We start from the raw sequence: 24,770 nt of genomic DNA on the forward strand, positions 1-24,770 counted from the left end.
ACTCTTTGGGGTATCATTCCATGGGGGGTTGGGCCCTCGAGTAACTCAGCCCTGTGGCCATTCTTGTTGTGAGTTAAGTGATGAGTTGACCAACTATTCCTTTCATGGTGTGTGTCACAGCTTGCCCGATCGTCTCCTCACATTCACAATTTACAATAGGGTTTGCTGGATAGTGATTAAGGTGGAGACCCTGGCTTATTTTTCCCTCCCTAACCTAGGGACACTGGGCTTTCCTTGTCTACATGGCTGAACTACTCGCTCTGTTAATCACAAGAGGCATTTGACAGTGGTTCTATATTCAATGTATTCCATGGATTATTCACTTTGTTTTAAGCATACTTGCAGGGCCCCAGAATAGTTCGTTGATAAAGGCATCAAATGGATTAGCAGTTTTTGGAATCGGTACTATGCCATATGCCTTGAAACCTCTCTTTTTTTTCTACTCTGCTGTACAGAATATCGTCTAAATTGTAAAATGAACACCCATTTTGTGATAAATTACTTACGAAGAGCACAATATATTGCTTGTGAATCCAGAAGGTGGAAAACATCAATGCTAGATTGCTTTCTACAGGCTAAAACTGCTGATCAGAATTATTTACAATAATGTTTTGTTTCTGTGGATCACTCAGTGCAAGTAGTTATATATTTATATCCATGCTATAACTGGGATGGCTATTTAAAAGAGTCTTCTGTTCTTCCAGCTTCATTGGGCAGGCTCTTGAGATGCTGGTCTCTTGCTAGATATATATATATATTTTTAAGGATACTTTCCCCTTTAAGGTTATAAGCAATTTATTTGAAGACAGTAAAGCAAATAGAATCTTAGCAATATTATTTTGATAGACCATGAGACAGTGGCTTGAGATTTGTCTTTCATCCTTGAGACTTATCCAGACTTCCACTTGATTGTTGTCGTGTATTTAAATAATCAGAAATTACACTCTCGTCTGCCTCATCACATCGGGATGAATTGACAAAGTAGCCCTGCATGGAATGTTAATGAGATGTAAAGACATGCTGCCTGGAATCCAAACGTCATGCTGCTGGTAAACATCCTTGTTCACAATAATTAGATATGCACAATCAAATTCATACTCAGAAGAAAAGATACTCGCGAGGTTAGTGGGCTGTGATACAGATAGTCTGAGCAACCATTTAGATTTTCAACTAAGTGCTCTATCCATCTTGAAACGAGTTTACCATTAAATACATTTTTACGGTCTACATGCCAAAATATCACTTTCATTACAGCAAGTTCAAGTTTGAATATCGAGACAACCATCTTAAAGGCCACACATCTCTAAATGATCATTTGCTGGTAATTCTATCAATACATCTTTGGTCCTTCAAATTGGTGTTCAAGAACCTTTCTGAAGCCATCCCTAAAGGGTGATGGATGAGTTTAATTATAAATTACACGACTAATTCAAGATTAAATACTTTCTAGTTAAGTTTTTTTTAAATAGTTGCTGTTTTTTTATATATGGCACATATTTACATTGCCAAATGACCAGAATATAAATGTACGATTTTCTTTTTCTCTTTCTTCTATTTCTTCCTGCATGTTACCCGCTACAGTGTCACATATTAAAATAAGACAAAGATCTGATTCTAAATCCCACTGGCTAGTAAATGGCCAGGAGAAGATGCAAATGAGCAATTCCACTGCTGCCTTAATCCTGAATTTCTGACACTGTTGGGTGCTCTAAAATCATGGAATTTTTTTGTCCTGCATAATCTATATTCCATAAAATAGTGAGTTTTAAATCTTTACATTTTTGATTATTGGGTAAAATCAATTTAGAACTGAAATTCTTTATTTAAAAAAAATCTACTTCCTTTTGATAGTTTAGTGGGTTAGTCTACTCACGATTCATTGTGCTACCTATACAGACCAGGAGAGTCCCTGCTTGATCCCAATCTGTGCTGAGCGAGCTGGTCACGGCATGCAGGTGCTCAACAATTGATTGCAATGTCCCCAGGCTAGAAAGAGGGAAAAAGTCAGCCATGTTTCCCACTCCTGCAACCGCTAGTGGAAAAACCACTGGGGGTAATTCTAACCCCCAAAAAACAGGTGGCTTTGGGGCAAGTAAAAATGCAAAAAAAATCTCAAACCCCAACCCGCCTCAAACGCACCCGCCTCCGGTTTGAGCAGAGATGGGACGAGTTGCGGGCAACCAGCCCGTTCCCAGGAGGCGGGCCGCTCATTTAAATATTTTAATGAGGCCGCGTGCCTAAGATTTTATTTGTGATTCAGGCTTTACGCTGGCTGGCCAGGTTTTCCAGGCCTCTGGAAACCCAGTAGCTGAAGGGAGGAGAGGACAGCTGGATTTTACAGGTATGTGCTTTTCCAGCACCGCTTGTGGGTCAGGAGGAACACCGATGCTTCTCACACACCCCGGCCCACCAAGCAAACCTGTTAACCTCCCCAGTGAGGAGCCCCACCCCCACCAACACACACACACACGCGATCAGTCCCAACCCTCCAAACCACGCTGTATCCACCACCCCACCTCGCAATCCCAACCCGAGCAGCAGGAAACCTATCTGCTGCTGGGTGCAGTTTCTTCTGCAGTATTCCCTGCCCAAGAGTGAGCTGAGCCTGTCAATCAGGCTGGCTTCCAGGCGGGGAACCAGTCTCCAAAAAAAAAACACGCTCGTACACCATGGAGCTAAAATTCCAAAGCGTTTCTGACAAGAGCTCCTCCCACACCACTTGGAATTCCCGTCGCCATAAATATCAGGGCCTATGTGTCTGTGCACAGGATCAGGGTTGGCTTATCATGCCAGTCCTCTCTTCTGCTGTTCCCCTACCAAACTAGGCTAGGATGTGTTATTTGACAGTACTTATTGTCCGCCTTAGACACAGGGCCCAAGTTTCCACATGATTTGCGCCTGATTTTTAGGAGCAACTGGTGGAGAACGGACTATTTTAGAAATCGCAATTCTCCACATTTTTTTTTCTGCAGTTCTAGTCAGGTAGAACAGTTCTACTTTGGAACAGAATTTTTTCTTCAAAAGGGGGCGTGTCCGGCCACTGACTCCTGATTTGAAAGTTTCCACAGTGAAAACGTACTCCAAACTAAAGTAGAATGGAGCAAGTGAAGATTTTTGTAGAACTGAAAAAACCTGTTCTACACATTAAAAAATCAGGCGCAGGTTACAAATTAGGCGTCCAGAACGAGGTGGGGGGTGGGGGGAAGGGAAGTCATTAAATTCTACAATAAATCCTTATTTATACTTCTACAAATATTATACAAATAAATCCAACCTGAATAAACATTTAAAAGCAAAGAAAAGATTAAATAAACCATCTTCCGACCTGTGTGAAAGTGCTTCAGCCAGGGAGAATTCTGCAGCCGTTCGTTGCCGCTGAGCTGGAGGGCGGGGGGGGGGGGGGGGTGGGGGTGGAGAGAAAGCCATCCGTGCCGCTGAGCGGGAGGGGGTTGGGGAGGAGAAAGTGGTTTGTTGTTGTGGAGGGGAGGGAGGGGAAGGAGACGGAGACAGCGGTTTGTTGCCGCGGAGGGGAGGGAGGGGAAGGAGACTGCGGGTTGTTGTTGTGGAGGGGAAGGAGACAGCGGTTTGTTGCCGCGGAGGGGAGGGAGGGGAAGGAGACAGCGGTTTGTTGCCGCGGAGGGGAGGGAGGGGAAGGAGACAGCGGGTTGTTGTTGTGGAGGGGAGGGAGGGGAAGGAGACAGCGGTTTGTTGCCGCGGAGGGGAGGGAGGGGAAGGAGACAGCGGGTTGTTGTTGTGGAGGGGAGGGAGGGGAAGGAGACAGCGGGTTGTTGTTGTGGAGGGGAGGGAGGGGAAGGAGACAGCCGTTTTTGCCGTGAAGGGTGGGGAGGGGAAGGAGACAGTGAGAAGGGTAGCCTCAGTGCTGATGTGCTGATGGCAATGTGATTTTATTAAAAAATGTTCAAAAATTAAACAGCTACAAAGAACTACAAAAATGGCCGAGTGCCAATGTTTTTTTTCACACTGAGCATGCGCGAACGCTCCAACGCGCACGCGCAGCGTTGCCGGCAGGAAAAAAACTAATTTAAATAGTACCCGCCCCCTCCCACTTACAAAATCGGTGCGAGTGTAGGCTCCGCGCCAAACAGACAAGGAGCTGCAAAGCGCTCGAGAATAGCGCGTTTTTTTTCTGGCGCCGTTTTAGGCGCGAAAAACGGGTGCCCAGTTCGGAGGGGTGCCCGTTTTTTATCCTGTGGAAACTTGGGCCCTAAGAATGGCTACAGGATTGTGGGTTTAATTCACATTCCAGAGACTGAGCATATAATCCAGGCTGACACACCAGTGAGGGAGTGCTGCGCTGTCTGAGGTGTCGTCTTTCGGATGAGACATTAATCCGAGGCTCCGTCTGTCCTCTCAGGTGGATGTAATATGTATCCCTCATATAAAAACTATTTTATTTGGTCATTATCCCATTGCTGTTTGTGGGAACTGGCAGTGTGTAAATTGGTTGACATGTTTCCTATATTACAAGAGTTTTTGCATTTCAAAAGTACTTCATTGGTTGTAAAGCACTTTGAGACGTCCTGACATCCAGAGATCATGAAAGTTGCTATATTAATGCAAGTCGTTTTTTTCTATTGGGGTGAGGTACCAATGGCGACTTGTGCTCAAAGATTTGTCAGTATGAGCCACTGCCATCAGGAGTGAAAACTAGAAAAATAAAATATGTGCTGTGCATGGCTGGTTAATTTAGTTCTCTCAGCAATCACCATATAAGTGATATATTGAATAACAAGCAACTCATGGAACTCTTGTCCTTTTTTTTAAACCTTGACTTGGTTCCCGCCCTACCCTCGCTCAGAAACTTCATTTTGCTCCAGAAATTAAAATATGTTACAGAAATTTTCTCCTGTCTGCTGACCAAGAATACTATGCAGATGTATTTCGCTTAAGCCAAGACAAAATCAACTTTCACAGTGGAATAAGATCAGGGTATCATCCAAGTTCTTAATGAGGGTCTGTCCATGCTATTATTTCCTTCATATTGGATGACCTTTACAAAAAGAGGATCAATAAACTCTTGCATTTCACGTGTGACTGACTTGCTCAGTGGCTGTCTTACCATATCACTGAGCGACATGATGCATTTTTCAATAAATGCTCACTGACCAGAACTGATCCCATTATTTTTTCATTATTGACTACACGGTACTTATATATTTTTTTTAATGTATATTTTATGTGTGTGTGTGTATATATAATATAATAGACATGGACAAGTAGGGAACTTTAATGTGAGCTTCAGTTTTATCAATTTGTCTTGCCTAGAAAAGAGAAAATTTTCCTTATCCTGTTTAAAATGTAGTATTTTTGTCAGGTCCATAAATTAAAATTTGGTATTTTAAACATCAGACATACTGTGGGTTGTTCTTCACAACTCTTTGCTACCTCTCTAAGAACATCTACCCCATATTCCACTCTTGCCGGGAGTAATCCGCTGTCACCCAACTCGGCCCCACTCCCACTACTCCACACTTACTCCAGAATGCCTGCTTTCTAGTGAATAAGGCCCTGGTTATCCACAACCTGATCGTGATGCTGACAGAAACCTGGCTTATGTATGGTTATTTCTTATTCTCTTCCCCCTCCCCACTCTGCCCATATTACAGTGCTTTGATTTTTTTTTTTAAGTCTTCAAGTCACAGTCTGGCTTCTTTTCTTTCCCCTTTCCTCCACATATACACTCCTCTGGAACCTTCTCCTTTTGGGCACTTCACCTTCCCTCTTTCATTTAAAATCCTTGTTACCTTAGCCTCCCGACCCGAGGAAGTCTAATTTCGACTAACGCCACGGCCTTGCTTTAGTATGGCAGAACCCTGATTTTGTCAATCATTCTCAATGATAATCAATACACATCTCCTTTTTGGTGACTAAAACAATATCCTCTATGTTCTCCATACTTGACACTGTGTCAATAGTGCAACTGACCTAGAGTTGTGAAGGAAGGCAGTGTTTTCCACTTTGCTCTAAATAATGTGGTTTTCACAATCAGTTTACAATATACCTGATCATAACACAGCAGCATTTTGCTTCAAATGCTTTGAGATGATTTGAGTAGTGATTGTGATGTGATTTGAGGAGCTTGTTTATGAAGGAATAATTCTTCACTATAAAGTGGTAAGGGAAAAGAAGGGAATGGAACAAACAGTATGGTGTTTTATAATTAAAAACTAGCAGTGCGTCAGCTTGCTTGTTAGATTCAGATATGTCAACATAACATTAGTGAAATTGGGACCAGCCTTGTGCACAATATGGAGTTTAAGTCAGTAACTAGGCTACAGTAGTAATTGCTTGGGGGCGTTGGAAGAGAGGAGGTTGTGTAAATAACATTGTTCGACAGTTGTGCAAGACTATTAGTTACCTTAAAATCTGTCATCAATTATTTTCCCTCGGGGTCAAATACAACATACTGTAGTCTTGATGTAGACAATCATTGTTAATAACATCCACATATCTTAGCGCCTGAACTTTTTTCCTGAGCAATATTGCAAATTTCTGTGAGTCATCAATTTCAACTTCAGTTTATTTTTCCTGCATTGATGAGCAATGTAGTCAACCATATGGGAAGGTCCCAAAATATAACTTGTGTATCACCAAAATACACACGGAGCAGGATTGAAGGGGCGTATGGCCTACTCTGGCTCCTATTATGTTCTAAAATGTCTGTATGCAGTGGGTGGGGGGGTGGGGGAGAAAGGTCTTCAAGCTTCTGTTAGTGTTTATGATTTTGGTCTATTTGGGAGTGAAGGGCAGTAAGAAATAGCCAGTGTCATGGTATTGGTAGATTTATTCCCAGCCCTGAAAAGTGGATTGTTATATCAAGGAGAATTGGGATTTTGGAATGAGCCAGTTCTAATATTTGGATTCATGAGTCGAATTCAAAGTTCTAATTTCCCATTCCTTTTATTATCTTTGTGGCATTCCAGTGCTCTATTGGGCAACCTCCCACCTTTCATCCTCTAAACTTCAGCTCAGCCAAAACTCCGCTGTCCGTGTCCTAACTCGCAACAAATACCGTTCACCCATCACTGCTGTGATCGCTGACCTACATTGGCTCCTGGTCCAGCAATGTCTTGAATTTAAAATTCTCATCTTATCCTTCCAAGGCCTCCTCCCAAATTTGTAACCTCCTACAACCCTCAGAGATATCTACATTCCTCCAATTCTGGCCTCTTGCACATCCCCATATCATTGCAAGTTGTTGATGTGATCATTTATTTTCTTGTGTTTGAACCCATTTTGTGAATGGATTTCTTGAACAACAATGAGGTTATGATTTGTTTTACCAGCAAACCTCTTTTTTTTAAAAAAAGGTCATCTTCAAAGGTCATTAAACATAAAGGCCAAATCAACCTAAATGAATACCGAAATATGACCCTTTTTCCCAACCTAACTTTGTTTTAAACCTTTGCAACAAGAAGTGAGACATTAGTTGCACTTTTAATTACTCACTTTTTTTGTTTTCACCTGAGTTTTAGTTGAGCACTGCTTTTTTCATTAGTTTACTGCAGGGCACAGTTTTACTGAGCATCAAGTTGGTAAAGTTATGGTGTTTTTGGCTATGATTCCAAGTTAGGACTGGTGTAGGTAGATAAACTCTTAGCTGCAATCGCAAATTAAATTGAGATTGTGTTTCCAACATCCGTGTTGCTGCCAAGTGGTTTCATAGAAAGTAGGTGCAGGAGTAGGCCTTTCAGCCCTTCAAGCCTGCACCACCATTCAATATGATCATGGCTGATCATGCAACTTTAGTACCCCATTCCTGCTTTATCTCCATACCCCTTGATCCCTTTAGCCGTAAGGGCCACATGTAACTCCCTTTTGAATATTTCTAACGAACTGGCCTCAACAACTTTCTCTGGTAGAGAATTCCACAGGCTCACAATTCTCTGAGTGAAGAAGTTTCTCCTCATCTCAGTCCTAAATGGCTTACCCCTTATCCTTAGACTGTGAACCCTGGTTCTGGACTTCCCCAACATCGGGAACATTCTTCCTGCATCTAACCTGTCCAATCCCGTCAGAATTTTATATGTTTCTATGAGATCCCCTATCATTCTTCTAAATTCCAGTGAATATAAGCCTTGTCGATCCAATCTTTCTTCATATGTCAGTCCTGCCATCCCGGGAATCAGTCTGTGAACCTTCGCTGCACTCCCTCAATAGCAAGAATGTCCTTCCTCAGATTAGGAGACCAAAACTGTACACAATATTCAAGGTGTGGCCTCACCAAGGCCCTGTATAACTGCAGTAAGACCTCCCTGCTCCTATACTCAAATCCTCTCTCTTTGAAGGCCAACATACCATTTGCCGCCTTCACCACCTGCTGTACCTGTATGCCAACTTTCAATGATTGATGTACCATGACACCCAGATCTCGTTACACCTCTCCTTTTCCTAATCTGTCACCATTCAGATAATATTCTGCCTTCCTGTTTTTGCCACCAGAGTGGATAACCTCACATTTATCTACATTATACTGCATCTGCCATGCATTTGCCCACTCACCTAACCTGTCCAAGTGTACCTGCAGCCTCCGAGCATCCCCCTCACAGCTCTCACCGCCACCCAGTTTAGTGTCATCTGCAAACTTGGAGATATTGCACCCAATTCCTTCATCCAAATCATTGATGTATATTGTAAAGAGGTGGGGTCCCAGCACTGAGCCCTGCGGCACTCCACTAGTCACTGCCTGCCATTCTGAAAAGGACCCGTTAATCCCAACTCTCTGCTTCCTGTCTGCCAACCAGTTCTCTATCCAGGTCAATACATTTCCCCCAATACCATGTGCCTTGATTTTGCACACCAATCTCTTGTGTGGGACCTTGTCAAAAGCCTTCTGAAAGTCCAAATACATGACATCCACTGGTTCTTCCTTGTCTACTCTACTAGTTACATCCTCAAAAAAATTCCAGACGATTTGTCAAGCATAATTTCCCTTTCATAAATCCATGCTGACTTGGACCAATCCCGTCACTGCTTTTCAAATGCGCTGCTATTTCATCCTTAATAATTAATTCCAACATTTTCCCCACTACTGATGTCAGGCTAACTGGTCTATAATTACCCACTTTCTCTCTTCCTCCCTTTTTAAAAACTGGTGATACATTAGGTATCCTCCAGTCCATAGGAACTGATCCAGAGTCAATAGACTGTTGGAAAATGATCATCAATGCATCCACTATTTCTAGGGCCACTTCCTTAAGTACTCTGGGATGCAGACTATCAGGCCCCGGGGATTAATCGGCCTTCAATCCCATCAATTTCCCTAACACAATTTCCCGCCTAATAAGGATATCCTTCAGTTCCTCCTTCTCACTGGACCCTCGGTCCCCTAGTACGTACGGAAGGTTATTTGTGTCTTCCTTCGTGAAGACAGAACCGAAGTATTTGTTCAGTTGGTCTGCCATTTCTTTGTTCTCCATTATAAATTCACCTGAATCCGACTGCAAGGGACCTATTGTTTGTCTTCACTAATCTTTTTCTTTTCACTTATCTATAGAAGCTTTTGCAGTCAGTTTTTATGTTCCTGTGCAAGCTGCTTCTTGTACTCTATTTTCCCCCTCTTAATTAAACCCTTTGTCCTCCTCTGCTGAATTTTAAATTTCTCCCAGTCCTCAGGTTTGTTGCTTTTTCTGGCCAACTTATATGCCTCTTCCTTGGATTTAACACAATCCTTAATTTCCCTTGTTAGCCATGGTTGAGCCACCTTCCCCGTTTTATTTTTACTCCAGACAGGGATGTACAATTGCTGAGTTCATTCATGTGATCTTTAAATGTTTGCCATTGCCGATCCACCATCAACCCTTTAAGTATCATTTGCCAGTCTATTCTAGCCAGTTCACACCTCAAACCATCGAAGTTACCTTTCCTTAAGTCCAGGGCCCTAGTTTCTGAATTAACTGTGTCACTCTCCATCTTAATAAAGCATTCTACCATGTTATGGTCACTCTTCCCCAAGGGGCCTCGCACAACAAGATTGCTAATTAGTCTTTTATCATTACACATCACCCAGTCTTGGATGGCCAGCTCCCTAGTTGGTTCCTCGACATATTGCTCTAGAAAGAGTTGAGGAGAGGCGGGAGTTCTGGGGTCGGAGCGGCAGCGGCCTACAAAAGGCCCAGAGTCATTGAGGCGCCGTAGAGTCGAGGAGAGGAGAGAGTTCCCGGGTCGGAGCGGCAGCGGCCTACAAAAGGCCCAGAGTCAGTGAGGTGTCGGGGAGTTGAGGAGAGGCGGGAGTTCCAGGGTCGAAGTGGCAGCGGCCTACAAAAGGCCCAGAGTCGGTGAGGCATCGGAGAGTCGAGGAGAGGCAGGAGTTCTGGGGTCGGAGCGGCAGCCGCCTACAAAAGGCCAACCAGTACAGCTGCAGCAGGGACGCAAAAAAGTAGAAAGAAGTCGAAGGTGACATCACAGCCAAGGGGATAAGTGATTGGCTGGTGATTGGTGAGTAGTTTTTCTTTTTTCTTTATCAGTAAGTAACCTTTAGCATTGTTTCCAATTTAAGTTTATCTAAGGGTTAAGTCATGGCAGGACAGATCGGACACGTGTTATGCTCCTCCTGTACTATGTGGGAAGTCAGGGACGCTTCCGGTGTCCGTGAGGACTACGTGTGCGGGAAGTGTATCCGCCTCCAGCTCCTGACGGATCACATTGCGGCACTGGAGCTGCGGGTGGATTCACTCTGGAGCATCCACGATGCTGAGAATGACGTGAATAGCACATTTAGCGAGTTGGTCTGACAGCAGGAAAAGGATACACAGCCAGATAGGGAATGGAAGACCAACAGGTAGAGCAGTGCAAGGAAGGTAGTGCAGGGGCCCCTGTGGTCATCCCCCTGCAAAACAGATACACCTCTTTGGGTACTGTTGAGGGGGATGACTCATCGGGGGAGAGCAGCAGCAGCCAAGTTCATGGCACCGTGGCTGGCTCTGTTGCACAGGAGGGCAGGAAAAAGAGTGGGAGAGCGATGGTGATAGGGGATTCAATTGTAAGGGGAATAGATAGACGTTTCTGTGGCCGCAACCGAGACTCCAGGATGATATGTTGCCTCCCTGGTGCAAGGGTCAAGGATGTCTCTGAGCGGGTGCAGGACATTCTAAAAAGGGAGGGTGAACAGCCAGTTGTCGTGGTACATATGATATAGGTAAAAAGTGGGGTGAGGTCCTACGAGACGAATTTAGGGAGCTACGAGTTAAAATTTAAAAAGTAGGACCTCAAAAGTAGTAATCTCAGGATTGCTACCAGTGCAACGTGCTCGTCAGAGTAGGAATCGCAGGATAGCTCAGATGAATATGTGGCTTGAGCAGTGATGCAGCAGGGAGGAATACAAATTCCTGGGACATTGGAACCGGTTCTAGGGGAGGTGGGACCAGTACAAACCGGACGGTTAGCACCTGGGCAGGACCGGAACCAATGTCCTAGGGGGAGTGTTTGCTAATGCTGCTTTGGAGGAGTTAAACTAATATGGCAGGGGGCCATGCAGGGAGACAGAGGGAAATAAAATGGAGACACAAGCAAAAGATAGAAAGGAGAATAGTAAAAGTGGAGGGCAGAGAAACCCAAGGCAAAAAACAAAAAGGGCCACTTAACAGCAAAATTCTAAAGGGGCAAAGTGTATTAAAAAGACAAGCCTGAAGGCTCTGTGTCTCAATGCGAGGAGTATTCGGAATAAGGTGGACGAATTAACTGCGCAGATAGCAGTTAATGGATACGATGTGATTGGCATCACGGAAACATGGCTCCAGGGTGACCAAGGCTGCGAACTCAACATCCAAGGGTATTCAGCATTTAGGAAGGATAGACAGAAAGGAAAAGGAGACGGGGTGGTGTTGCTGTTTAAAGAGGAAATTAATGCAATTGTAAGGAAGGACATTAGCTTGGATGATGTGGAATCGGTATGGGTGGAGCTACGGAATACCAAAGGGAAGAAAACACTAGTGGGAGTTGTGTACAGGCCACCGAATAGTAGTAGTGAGGTTGGGGACAGCATCAAACAAGAAATAAGGGATGTGTGCAATAAAGATACAGCAGTAATCATGGGCGACTTTAATCTACATATTAATTGGGCTAACCTAACTGGTAGCAATGCGGTGGAGGAGGATTTCCTGGAATGTATTAGGGATGGTTTTCTAGACCAATATGTCGAGGAACCAACTAGAGGGCTGGCCATCCTAGACTGGGTGATGTGTAATGAGAAGGGACTAATTAGCAATCTTGTTGTGCGAGGCCCCTTGGGGAAGAGTGACCATAATATGGTAGAATTATTTATTAAGATGGAGAGTGACACAGTTAATTCAGAAACTAGGGTCCTGAATTTAAGGAAAGGTAACTTTGATGGTGTGAGGCGCGAATTGACTAGATTAGACTGGCAAATGATACCTCAAGGGTTGATGGTGGATAGGCAATGGCAAACCTTTAAAGATCATATGGATGAATTTCAACAATTGTACATCCCTGTCTGGAGTAAAAATAAAATGGGGAAGGTGGCTCATCCGTGGCTAACAAGGAAATTAAGGATAGTGTTAAATTCAAGGAAGAGGCATACAAATTAGCCAGAAAAAGCAGCAAACCGGAGGACTGGGAGAAATTTAGAATTCAGCAGAGGAGGACAAAGGGTTTAATTAAGAGGGGGAAAATAGAGTACGGAGCAAGCTTGCCAGAAATGTGAAAACTGACTGCAAAAGCTTCTATAGATATGTGAAGAGAAAAACATTAGTAGGTCCCTTGCAGTCGGATTCGGGTGAATTTATAATGGGGAACAAAGAAATGGCAGACCAATTGAACAAGTACTTCGGTTCTGTCTTCACAAAGGAAGACACAAATAATCTTCCGGATGTACTAGGGAACCGAGGGTCTAGTGAGAAGGAGGAACTGAAGGATATCCTTATTAGGCGGGAAATTGTGTTAGGGAAATTGACGGGATTGAAGGCCGATAAATCCCCAGGGCCTGATAGTCTACATCCCAGAGTACTTAAGGAAGTGGCCCTAGAAATAGTGGATGCATTGGTGATAATTTTCAAGCTGTCCATCGACTCTGGATCAGTTCCTATGGACTGGAGGGTAGCTAACGTAACACCACTTTTTAAAAAAGGAGGGAGAGAGAAAACGGGTAATTATAGACCGGTTAGCCTGTCATCAGTAGTGGGGAAAATGTTAGAATCAATCATTAAGGATGAAATAGCAGCGCATTTGGAAAGCAGTGATAGGATTGGTCCAAGTCAGCATGGATTTATGAAAGTGAAATCCTGCTTGACAAATCTTCTGGGATTTTTTGAGGATGTAACTAGTAGAGTGGACAGGGGAGAACCAGTGGATGTGGTGTATTTGGACTTTCAGAAGGCTTTTGACAAGGTCCCACACAAGAGATTGATGTGCAAAATCAAAGCACATGGTATTGGGGGTAATGTACTGACGTGGATAGAGAACTGGTTGGCAGATAGGAAGCAGAGAGTCGGGATAAACGGGTCCTTTTCAGAATGGCAGGCAGTGACTAGTGGAGTGCCGCAGGGCTCAGTGCTGGGACCCCACCTCTTTACAATATATATTAATGATTTAGATGATGGAATTGAGTATAATATCTCCAAGTTTGCTGAGGACACTAAACTGGGTGGCGGTGTGAGCTGTGAGGAGGATGCTAAGAGGCTGTAGGGTGACTTGGACAGGTTAGGCGAGTGGGCAAATACATGGCAGATGCAGTATAATGTGGGTAATTGTGAGATTATCCACTTTGGGGGCAAAAACACGAGGGCAGAATATTATCTGAATGGCGGCAGATTACGAAAAGGGGAGGTGCAACGAGACCTGGGGGTCATGTTCATCAGTCACTGAAAGTGGACATGCAGGTACAGCAGGTGGTGAAGAAGGCAAATGGTATGCTGGCCTTCATAACTAGGGGATTTGAAATCGGGAGCAGGGAGGTCTTACTGCAGTTGTACAGGGCCTTAGTGAGGCCTCACCTGGAATATTGTGTTCCGTTTTGGTCTCCTAATCTGAGGAAGGACGTTCTTGCTATTGAGGGAGTGCAGCGAAGTTTCACCAGACTGATTCCAGGGATTGCTGGACTGTCATATGAGGAGAGACTGGATCAACTGGGCCTTTATTCACTGGAGTTTAGAAGGATGAGAGGGGATCTCATAGAAACGTATAAGATTCTGACGGGACTGGACAGGTTAGATGCGGAAAGAATGTTCCCGATATTGGGGAAGTCCAGAACCAGGGGACAAAGTCTTAGGAAAAGTGGTAGGCCATTTAGGACTGAGATGAGGAGAAACTTCTTCACTCAGAGAGTTGTTAACCTATGGAATTCCCTGCTGCAGAGAGTTGTTGATGTCAGTTCATTGGATATATTCAAGAGGGAGTTAGATATGGCCTTTACGGCTAAGGGGATCAAGGGGTATGGCGAGAAAACAGGAAAGGGTTACTGAGGGAATGATCAGCCATGATCTTATTGAATGGCAGTGCAAGCTCGAAGGGCCGAATGGTTTACTCCTGCACTTATTTTCTATGTTTCTATATTTCTATGTAAAACCATCCCTAATAGACTCCAGGAAATCCTCCTCCAACGCATTGCTACCAGTTTGATTAGCCCAATCAATATGTAGATTAAAGTCACCCATAATAACTGCTGTACCTTTATTGCATGCATCCCTAATTTCTTGTTTGATGCTGTCCCCAACCTTTCTACTACTGTTTGGTGGTCTGTACACAACTCCCACTAGCGTTTTCTGCCCCATGGTATTTCGTAGCTCCACCCATACTGATTCCACATCATCCAAGCTAATGTCCTTTCTTACTGTTGCATTAATTTCCTCTTTAACCAGCAATGCCACCCCCACCTCCTTTTCCTTTCTGTCTATCCTTCCTAAATGTTGAATACCCCTGAATGTACTTTAATTTTGCACACTAATCTCTTGTGTGGGACCTTGTCAAAAGCCTTTTGAAAGTCCAAATACATCACATCCACTGGTTCTCCCTTGTCCACTCTACCGTTACCGTTACATCTCAAAAAATTCTAGATTTGCCAAGCATGATTTCCCTTCCATAAATCCATGCTGACTTGGACCGATGCTGTCACTGCTTTCCAAATGCGCTGCTATTACATCTTTAATAATTGATTCCAACATTTTCCCCACTACTGATGTTAGGCTAACTGGTTTATAATTCCCTGTTTTCTCTCTCCCTTCTTTTTTAAAAAGTGGGGTTACGTTAGCTACTCTCCAATCCATAGGAACTGATCCAGAGCCTATGGAATTAGCTATGACGAAATTCTGGATCGACTAGGCTTATAGTCACTGGAATTTAGAAGAATGAGAGGGGATCTCATAGAAACATATAAAATTCTGACAGGATTGGACAGATTAGATGCAGGAAGAATGTTCCCGATGTTGGGGAAGTCCAGAACCAGGGGTCACATTCTAAGGATAAAGGGTAAGCATTTAGGACCGAGATGAGGAGAACTGTGAACCTGTAGAATTCTCAACCACAGAAAGTTGTTGAGGCCAGTTCGTTAGTTATATTCAAAAGGGAATTAGATGTGGCCCTTACGGCTAAAGGGATCAAGCAGTATGGAGAGAAAGCAGGAATGGGGTATGAAGTTGCATGATCAGCCATGATCATATTGAATGGTGGTGCAGGCTTGAAGAGCCGAATGGCCTACTCCTGCACCTATTTTCTATGTTTCTATGAATGTTGGAAAATGATCACCAATGCATCCACTATTTCTAGGGCCACTTCCTTAAGTACTCTGGGATGCAGACTATCAGGCCCTGGGAATTTAACGGCCTTCAATCCCATCAATTTCCCCAACACAATTTCCTGACTAATAAGGATTTCCTTCAGTTCCTCCTTCTTGCTAGACCCTTGGTCCCCTAGTATTTCCGTAAGGTTATTTGTGTCTTCCTTAGTGAGGACAGAACCAGAGTATTTGTTCAATTGGTCTGCCATTTCTTTGTTCCCCATTGTAAATTTGCCTGATTCTGACTGCAAGGGATCTACATTTGTCTTTACTAATGGTTTTCTCTTCACATATCTATAGAAGCTTTTGCAGTCAGTTTTAATGTCCCCTGCAAGCTTACTCTCACACTCTATTTCCCCTCCTAATTAAACCCTTTGTTCTCCTCTGCTGAATTCAAAATTTCTCCCAGTCCTGCTTTTTCTGGCCAATTTATATGTCTCTTCCTTCGGTTTAACACTATCCCTAATTTCCCTTGTTAGCCACGGTTGACCACCTTCCCCGTTTTATTTTTACGCCAGACAGGGATGTACAATTGTTGAAGTTCATCCATGTGATCTTTAAATGTCTGCCATTGCTTATCCACCGTCAACCCTTCAAGTATCATTTGCCTGTCTATTCTAGCCAATTCACATCACATACCATCGAAGTTACCTTTCTTTAAGTTCAGGACCCTAGTCTCTGAATTAACTGTGTCACTCTCCATCTTAATGAAGAATTCTACCATATTGTGGTCATTCTTCCCGAAGGGGCATCTCACAACAAGATTGCTAATTACTCCTCTCTCGTTACCCAACATCCAGTCTAGGATGGCCAGCTCTCTTGTTGGTTCCTCGACATATTGGTCTAGAAAACCATCCCTTATACACTCCAGGAAATCCTCCTCCATCGTATTGCTACCAGTTTGGTTAGCCCAATCTATATGTAGATTAAAGTCACCCATGATAACTGCTATACCTTTATTGCACGCATCCCTAATTTCCTGTTTGAGGCCATCCTCAACCTCACTACTACTGTTTGGTGGTCTGTACACAAATCCCACTAGCGTTTTCTGCTCTTTGGTGTTCTGCAGCTCTACCCATAACAGATTCCACATCATCCAAGCTAATGTCCTTCCTTACTATTGCCTTAACCTCCTCTTTAACCAGTAACGCTGCCCCACCTCCTTTTCCTTTCTGTCTATCCTTCCTGTATATTGGTCACCCTGGAGCCATGTCTCCGTAGTCCCAATTACATCATATCTGTTAACAGCTATCTGCGCAGTTAATTCATCCACCTTATTACGAATGCTCCTCGCATTGAGACATACAGCCTTTAGGCATTTTTTTAACACTCTTTGTCTTTTTAGAATTATGTTGTACTGTTGCCCTTATTGATTTTTGCCTTTGATTACTCTGCCCTCCACTTTTCCTTATCTCCTTTCTACCTTTGCTTCTGCCCCCATTTTACATCCCTCTGTCTCCCTGCATAGATTCCCATTCCCCTGCCATATTAGTTTAAACCCTCCCCAACAGCACTAGCAAACACTCCCCCTAGGACATTGGTTCCGGTCCTGCCCAGGTGCAGACCGTCTGGTTTGTACTGGTCCCACCTCCCCCAGAACCGGTTCCAATGTCCCAGGAATTTGAATCCCTCCCTCTTGCACCATTCCTCAAGCCACGTATTCATCTTAACTTCCTAGCAAATATTCTATGGATCAGATGACATACATTAAATATTTTTGTGGAATACACCCTTTCGAAAGAATGTGGCCCTGCACTGACCTTATCCATGATTGAACGCAGTGAGCTGCCATTCTGCCCATGTTTTCAAGGATATACACGAGTGCAGTGTTCATTTGGTTAGCTTCTGCTCGCTTCTTCTTTCTTCCGATTTCCTCAAGGCCGACATTGAGAAATTCCAAGCAGTGCAGCCATCGTGGAGCAATGTTTATTGTGGTCTGGTGAGCTGACCTCCGTGCACCATTCTTAACCATGTACGTTGCTGCTTTACTCCGTTCCCTATTTAGCAATGTTGTATGATTGAACTTTGCATTCTAGTGCAGCAGAGGGTTTAGGAAGTCGATTTAGGCACATCCTCATGATCTGGCATTGTGTTTCTCTGTGTTTTGTAACGTTTCCTCTGCCCACCTTTGGCTCATTTGCCGTGAAGGAGTTCGGAGTAGAGCGCTTGCTTTGGGAGTCTCGTGCCTGGCATGCGGACAATGTGGCCTGCCCAGCAGAGCTGATCAAGTGTGGTCAGTGCTTCACTGCTGGGGATGTTGGCCTGGTTGAGGACGCTAATGTTGATGCATCTGTCCTCCCAGGGGATTTGTAAGATTTTGCAGAGACATCGTTGGTGGTATTTCTCCAGTGACTTGAGGTGTCTACTGTACATGGGCCATGTCTCTGAGCCATACAGGAGGGCGGGTATTACTATAGCCCTGTAGACCATGAGCTTGGTGGCAGATTTGAGGGCCTGGTCTTCGAACACTCTTTTCCTCAGGCTGCCACCTGGACAGGACTTTGGCTCTCGTATTGGAATGTTCAGCCACCTACGGACTCATTTTAAGAGTGGAAGGAAGTCTTCCTCGATTCTGAGGAACTTGTAGGCCTATGTTGCTGTTGGATGTATGGAAATAGGATTATTTACTTTGAAGATTTCTGTTCTATGTCTGCGTTACTTTAAAAGCATTGTTATTTCTTGGGTCATTGATGATCTCTCTGTTTACTTTGTGAGAATAAATCGGCTTAATTTGGTGGATTTGTAAATTTGCATTTTCTTGTGTCTATAATACCATCAACATCCCAGAAGCTCAACGCATGTGCACGTAGAAGTGCAAGTGACAGAGAGAGAACAGTGGGTGTAGTGCTGGTTGCACACCACCTGATAAGTTTGTGTTTTAAAATTCAAGTGTCACTTTTTGAGTATTGGTAACAGCAGTATACATTTGCTGAAAATTTGGGGATGACACGATTTACGGACCTTATCTTGGAAAAATTCTTTCATTGGGAACATCTAGTTAAAGAAAACATTTTGTTCAGTTATAGGTTCATTCTATGTATATTCGGCGAGAATTTCAACTAAGATTGTATCTTTTCGGAGTCTAACTAATGTGTGCTGTATGCAAATAATGCAGAACGTTGACTCGTTGAGATTCGTGTTGAATTACATTTTTCTAAAGTAATGTATAGTTGGTGTGATGTAAAATTTGAATAAACTTCTATTGCAACACAATAGTCACATTAACTAGTATAATTGTGCCCTGTAATTTGGCTGTACAAGGTTAATGCGAAGACACTTTCATGTTCAGTTGCATACATACAGTTCAGGTCCTAGCAGAATGACAGCAAAGCAACCTCTCTGCATCACACTCCTATTTATCTGCCACAAGCTATCTGTTTGGTAAATGAAAAACGGACATTTTACATATGTGCAGAAGAATCCAAGAACTGATGAGATAAAAAGATAACTGTCCCTCTTAATGTTGGAGCTGATGTGCATGGCGTGCAGTGCGAACTCTTCTAAATGCCCAACTGATGTGAGTTAAGTATAGTTATATTGCAGATTTTGGCAGAGGCATGCACATTCACTAACATGCTCATAGTGTGATGCCAATTTGTGTCTCAGCACAAGCATGCTGACTTACTGAACCAGCGTAGGATATGTAAGTCGCAGAAGGTCCTAGTTAATCCAACAGCAGAATGCAAGATCCATGAAACTTGTAGGTCTACGTTGCTGTTGGATGTATGGAAATTGAATTATTTACTTTGAGGATTTCTGTTCTATGTGTGCGTTACGTTAAAAGCATTGTTATTTCTTGGGTCATTGAAAAGGTTGTTGGGACCAATAGACACACTCCTGATCACTTGTTAGCAATAACCAAAGGGGGCACTACTTGCCAGAGATGTCCTCACTGGCATATTTCTGAGATGTTTTGAAGCCTTGGGTTACAATATGATCTTTTCACAAGGTGAATTGCCCCTGATAGAATTAGAGCTGTTCAGAAAATGAGTTTGGGCAGTCCTGGCCCAGTCTCTTTTAAGCACAGCCCAAAACTGCTCATACACAGGCACTAATCTTGCAAAATAAAATTGTATGCTCAGAGACTGACCGGATAAGCTGGTGTAGGAAAAGCAATTGTCAAACTGATGCAGTGAGTGCTCTAATGAGTTTGCATTCAGCCACATTACCCAGGCATTTTTCTCCATCTGACTGGTACTGTGTATACCTCCGCTCAATAATTGTTGGTGTTCCCAGAATGGGAAGTGTTTTTTTTGGTTTACACTAACCTCTTTCATCAAGGTGAACCTGAAATTCACTTGATAAGTTGGTAGTATTCCACTGTCTTGAACCACAGGTTGTTGGAAAAAGTTTCACTTGTCGACTTGAGCACATAATTTAGGCTGAAAGTTCAGTGCAATAATGGGGGAGTGCTGCATTGTCAGAGGTGCCATTTTTGGTTAAGATGTCAAACCGAGATCCTGTCTGTCTGTTTAGGAGGTCATAAAAGATCCCATCTACTCAAGGAAGTGCAGGGAGTCCTTCAGGTATCCTGGCCAAAATTTCTCCTTCACTCAGCATCCATTCATTTATTGTTTGTGGGGCTTTGCTGTGCACAAATTGGCTGCTTTCTTTGTCTACGCAACAATGAATGCACTTCAAAAGTAATCCATTGGTTTTGTAGCACTATACTGAGGAAGTGATCAGGTGCCATTATAAATGCAAGATCCTTCTCATTATGTATGTATTCTGTCAAGAGTTGTCAACAACTCAAATACTAAGCTTTTAAAATTAGTGAGCCCGATTGCAAATCCCTTTACAAATACCAAACTGTGTTGAGAATAATGTGCATCAACATAAGTTGTATATATTTTTTTAAATATAAATGTGAGGTTATTGCAGCATTTACTACTGAAATATTCTGCAGAGGTAAACGGCTTGAATTGTATTAATGTAGATTTTGAAAAATCATCTTTTCTCACTAAATCTTTCCCCTCTGCTCCTGAAAGTATCAGCTGCTGGATAGAGTGTAGTCCCACGGATGCTCGGTCAATTCTGGCAGCCCTTGCCCCTACCCATCTGAAATCAGCGAACTCGACACAGACCGGGATCAAATCTATATCCTTCATGGTCTGAGAGATTCAGTTGATTACTGGATGAACTCGTCGGAGGAGACGATAGAAAATGTGATGATTGAGTTTAGTCAGTTACAGCTGGCAATGAAGTGGATGTGATCTAGAGAAGTGCTGACAATGCAAGCATAATTGCGTGAAAAAGTGCAGTAATTCTCGACATGTCCCATATGTGAATACATGTTTGAACATTTTCATTCTTAGTTTTGGCGTTTTGACAGTTCATTTAAACTGAAAAGGAACTGGTATGTCATGTAAGATAGCAAAGTAAACCTGTTAATATATTAATGTGATTAACCCCCACCATACTGTCTAAATCACTGATAATACCATTTTCCCAACTGATTTTATCAAGCAGCTTGTCCACAAAGAAACTAAGTTGAACTCGGTAGGTGGGAAACTGAGTTTGGACCTTAGCAACTGGAATAAAATCACTGCTGAATTAAGTATTGGAGCAATTTATATATGAGGGGAAGGGACTGGAGAGTAAAGGGGGAGAGGAAAAAGGAGACCGGGAGTGGAAATATTGTTGCTGTGTTTGCCCTGGTCATGGATTCTGTGATTTGATTTTGTCATTTTTGTAACTAGTAAAGTATTCTGAAGTGATGTAACCACTGTTGCCGTGACAACATGATTCACTTGTCAGACAGGTTTTGTAAGAGTGCAAACCAAACCCTTTACAATGAGTGGTTGAGAGTTATCCGGAATCCTTTTGGTTGATTTGCTGTCGAGTCACGTGCTCTTGGGGTGGGGAGTTTCTATGCTAATAATTGCTGCATGACTGCTGGAAGTTTCTACAGGACTTCACTTACCTGAGCTGAACACAGAGGCAAAGGGAAACAGACAGAATGGAGCCCGTTAATATTATCAAGCAGTTCTTCAGTAAGTTACTAGTTTCTCATAAATTAGTAATCTCTTGTTCATTGTCTAGTCAGCTTCATGAAAAGCAGCTGGAAACAAATGCTCACTGCAAGTGTTACAACTTGCTGCACGTGTTTGATGTACATTTACATTTAGTTTTTAATGTCAGGAGTGTTTTATTGGAATTATTTTGTCATAAGTTGTTAGTTGTGAAATGATTGGTATCTTTTGGTAGGAAATGGCCAGTTGCTATGTTTTTTTTTTAAGTTTATTTTTCAACTCTTAAGTAATTCGTCAACTATTACGTCAAGTAATATTATAGCATTCCAACTCTCACATGCTTTGTACAACTTTTAGCTTGAGCCCTGAATTAAATTAGTCTCATGGTTCCCAAAAATGTCTCTAATTTGGTATCAACAAATTTTAAAATGAAAACTTTAACTTCCCTGTTTCAAGCTGCTTACTTGTATGTGGGGGATTTTTGGAAAACCTTCTTAGGGAAAACTGACTTTACTATTGGTCATAATGACATCTGGTGAGCATGTAATGGAAACATTTTGGTGACCTTGATGGCAAATAATGTTGGAGAGCCGCAATATTTAATTGATTTACATTAGATATCTTGGAATTGAGGCAAGATTACGTTTTGGGATAGGGTGAAAGCATCCAATTAGCTGTTCTGAGGACTCAGTGAAATAATGCGGTGATTATCTGAGCCGCACTAACCATATTTGATAGTTGTCTAGGCCCCAAGCTCAGTAATTCCCTTCCTAAACCACTCCACCTCCCTCTTCATTAAAATGTATATTAACACTACCTCATTGACCAAGTATTTGGTCACCTGCCTAATATCATCTTATGTGGCTCGTTGTCAAATTTTATTTGATAACACCCCTGTGAAGCAACTTGGATCATTTTACTATGTTACAAGCTCTATATAAATGCAAGTTGTTGTCTGTGTTGAGTTTGCAGGTTTCAGCTGATTTCCTTACTCCTATATTAGGGTGGGGGAAATTGGCTCCTTGCGCAAGATACCTGTGTGTATGAGTAGGCTCAGCTACAATTTCCTCATAGTTGAACAACCTGCTGACACTCGCTGTCAAGTCACACACAAATAATTTAGTTAATGTACCCAGGAGCAGACCGAGAGCCGATTGGAGGGAGAGGGGAGGAGGTGTGGGAAGAGAGAGTGCCATGTTTAACTGCTGGACCTGATAAATATTTTTTGTCTCGTTTTTCAGCCGCAACCAGTAATATTGAGTAGCTGTCGGGTGGGCCTTCGCAGCTGGGAAACAGAGAGGTGGGAGGGACGGATCAGTAAGCCGGGTGGGGTGTCTGAGGCCGGTGTCTGGGTCTGGTGGGGGATCGGAAGCCGGGGGCGGGTGGGAGGGTAATTCGGGGCCAATGTCAGTGTGAGGGGTGGGTTTGGAGGCTGGTATCAGAGGTGATGGGGGGGGGGGGGGGTTGGGACGCAGAGGTCGGAGGTAGGCGGGTTCAAGGCGGATTGGGTGCAGGTTTGAGAGTTTTGCATCCCATCTGACCAAACCCACCTGTATTTGAGGGTGAAAGTTCCCCTCATAAATTCAGTAAGTGATCAATACCTTCAGGACAGATGAAGGGGGTGGGGGATGGAAAATATTCAAACTGCAATCAAATCATAAATATGTTCGAGGGGCTCTTCTGATAGTAAATGTGGAATGGCACCATTAGACCAGGAAGGTATTGGGTTTAATCCTCAGTTTGTGTTGATTATCTGAGTGCTACCATTGACCACCTGGCTCTTGGATTAGGGAGAGCCAGTATTTCCTGAGGCTTCTCTGACTGACCCCACCTGAAAAGTGTTCATTGGTGAACATTGGTTGAGGATAGGATTGGTTGTGGCTATGATGCCCCCATAGTTCAATAACTTGCTGGCACTTGCTGACTAAGCATACGCAGGAAGACTGGCTAATTAGGCAAAGTACCAGAGGGAAGCTGGTGCCTATGATCCTGTATTTCAACATCAATCAGTGTCTTCAGAGAAAGGACAAAGATGGAGGAAGTGCCGTTTTAAAATATCTATACAAGAAATACAAAATGACGGTCATTCGAACTAGTATAGAATGTATTTCAAATCCCACAACATTTTTGGTACTTCAGGTTTCAATAATTTAAGTGTAAAGTAGGGCTTCTACCTGACTTTGCTGCAAACACATATATAAAAATTAAATAAATACTGCATGATATTCCCGACTAACAAAATCTGAAAATGCATTCCGAGCTACGAGATGAACTTCATTTTAATACCATATTTTGTAAATGTATTGTTTAGTACACACCAAATTCATGAATCATTCAAAAATTAATTTCCCATTCTTCATGCAAATGCACCATCCACAGCACTGTACAGGAAATGTAAGCCTTTACTCCTGTGCTGACTTGCTCTAAATGACTGGTCTGGCGGTTTTAGGACACAGAACCGAAGGATTTCTGTTCACCTTGTAATGCTAGTGTAGCCATTGTTGCAGTGAGATTGATGCTCTTCAGTCATGTGGCTGTATATTTTCGAGTTGCTAAAATCATGAGGCACGCTTGGGAATGGGTTGTTCCTTTACAATCAACAGAAATTAAAACAAGACAACCCTCTTTTTTTTAATTAAACCAATGACGCCAGTTACCAGATGCAGTGGAGGATGTTAGAGTCTCAAACTGTAATCACTTTTGCCGTCAAGGTACTGCCCAGGGCTTCATCTGTCACTGGCAGCAGCAGTTAGTGTGCAGTAATGGTTGCAATTCTTGCTGTGCGGGATATATCATTATATAGTTTCTTGCCCCGCTGTATAGACCTGGATTCCATCAATTTTTCCTTCTAACTGCCTCATAATACTGCAGGGCAATTTACATCATAATAGGTCTGTCACTTGTGTGATTTTGTTCCAGATTAAACATTTCCTCGCCAGTTCAGTGGAGATTAGGACACTACATTGTGATATAAATGTTTCCAAAGAGTTTAAATAGTTGCACATTGGCCCTACTAAAGGTTACTATTTCAAACCTCAACCTTTCCACCA

General features: G+C 43.0%; 1 protein-coding gene across 3 annotated transcripts in view; it reads left to right on the plus strand.

Annotated features, from left to right (window-relative positions):
* LOC139265286 (SH2/SH3 adapter protein NCK1-like) overlaps positions 1-24,770 on the plus strand; it is a 248,713-nt gene that overhangs the window by 179,475 nt on the left and 44,468 nt on the right. The window contains exon 1 of one of the 3 annotated variants that reach the window (XM_070882239.1): positions 21,633-21,741. The exons of the other annotated variants lie outside the window; for them this stretch is intronic. Coding sequence (XP_070738340.1) covers positions 21,708-21,741 — 34 coding nt within the window. The 5' untranslated portion in view covers positions 21,633-21,707. Of the gene's footprint in view, positions 1-21,632; positions 21,742-24,770 lie in introns of those variants that run through there. 3 annotated transcript variants of the gene reach the window in all.

Source organism: Pristiophorus japonicus, chromosome 6 (assembly GCF_044704955.1).
Source record: "Pristiophorus japonicus isolate sPriJap1 chromosome 6, sPriJap1.hap1, whole genome shotgun sequence".
Taxonomy (NCBI): domain Eukaryota; kingdom Metazoa; phylum Chordata; class Chondrichthyes; family Pristiophoridae; genus Pristiophorus; species Pristiophorus japonicus.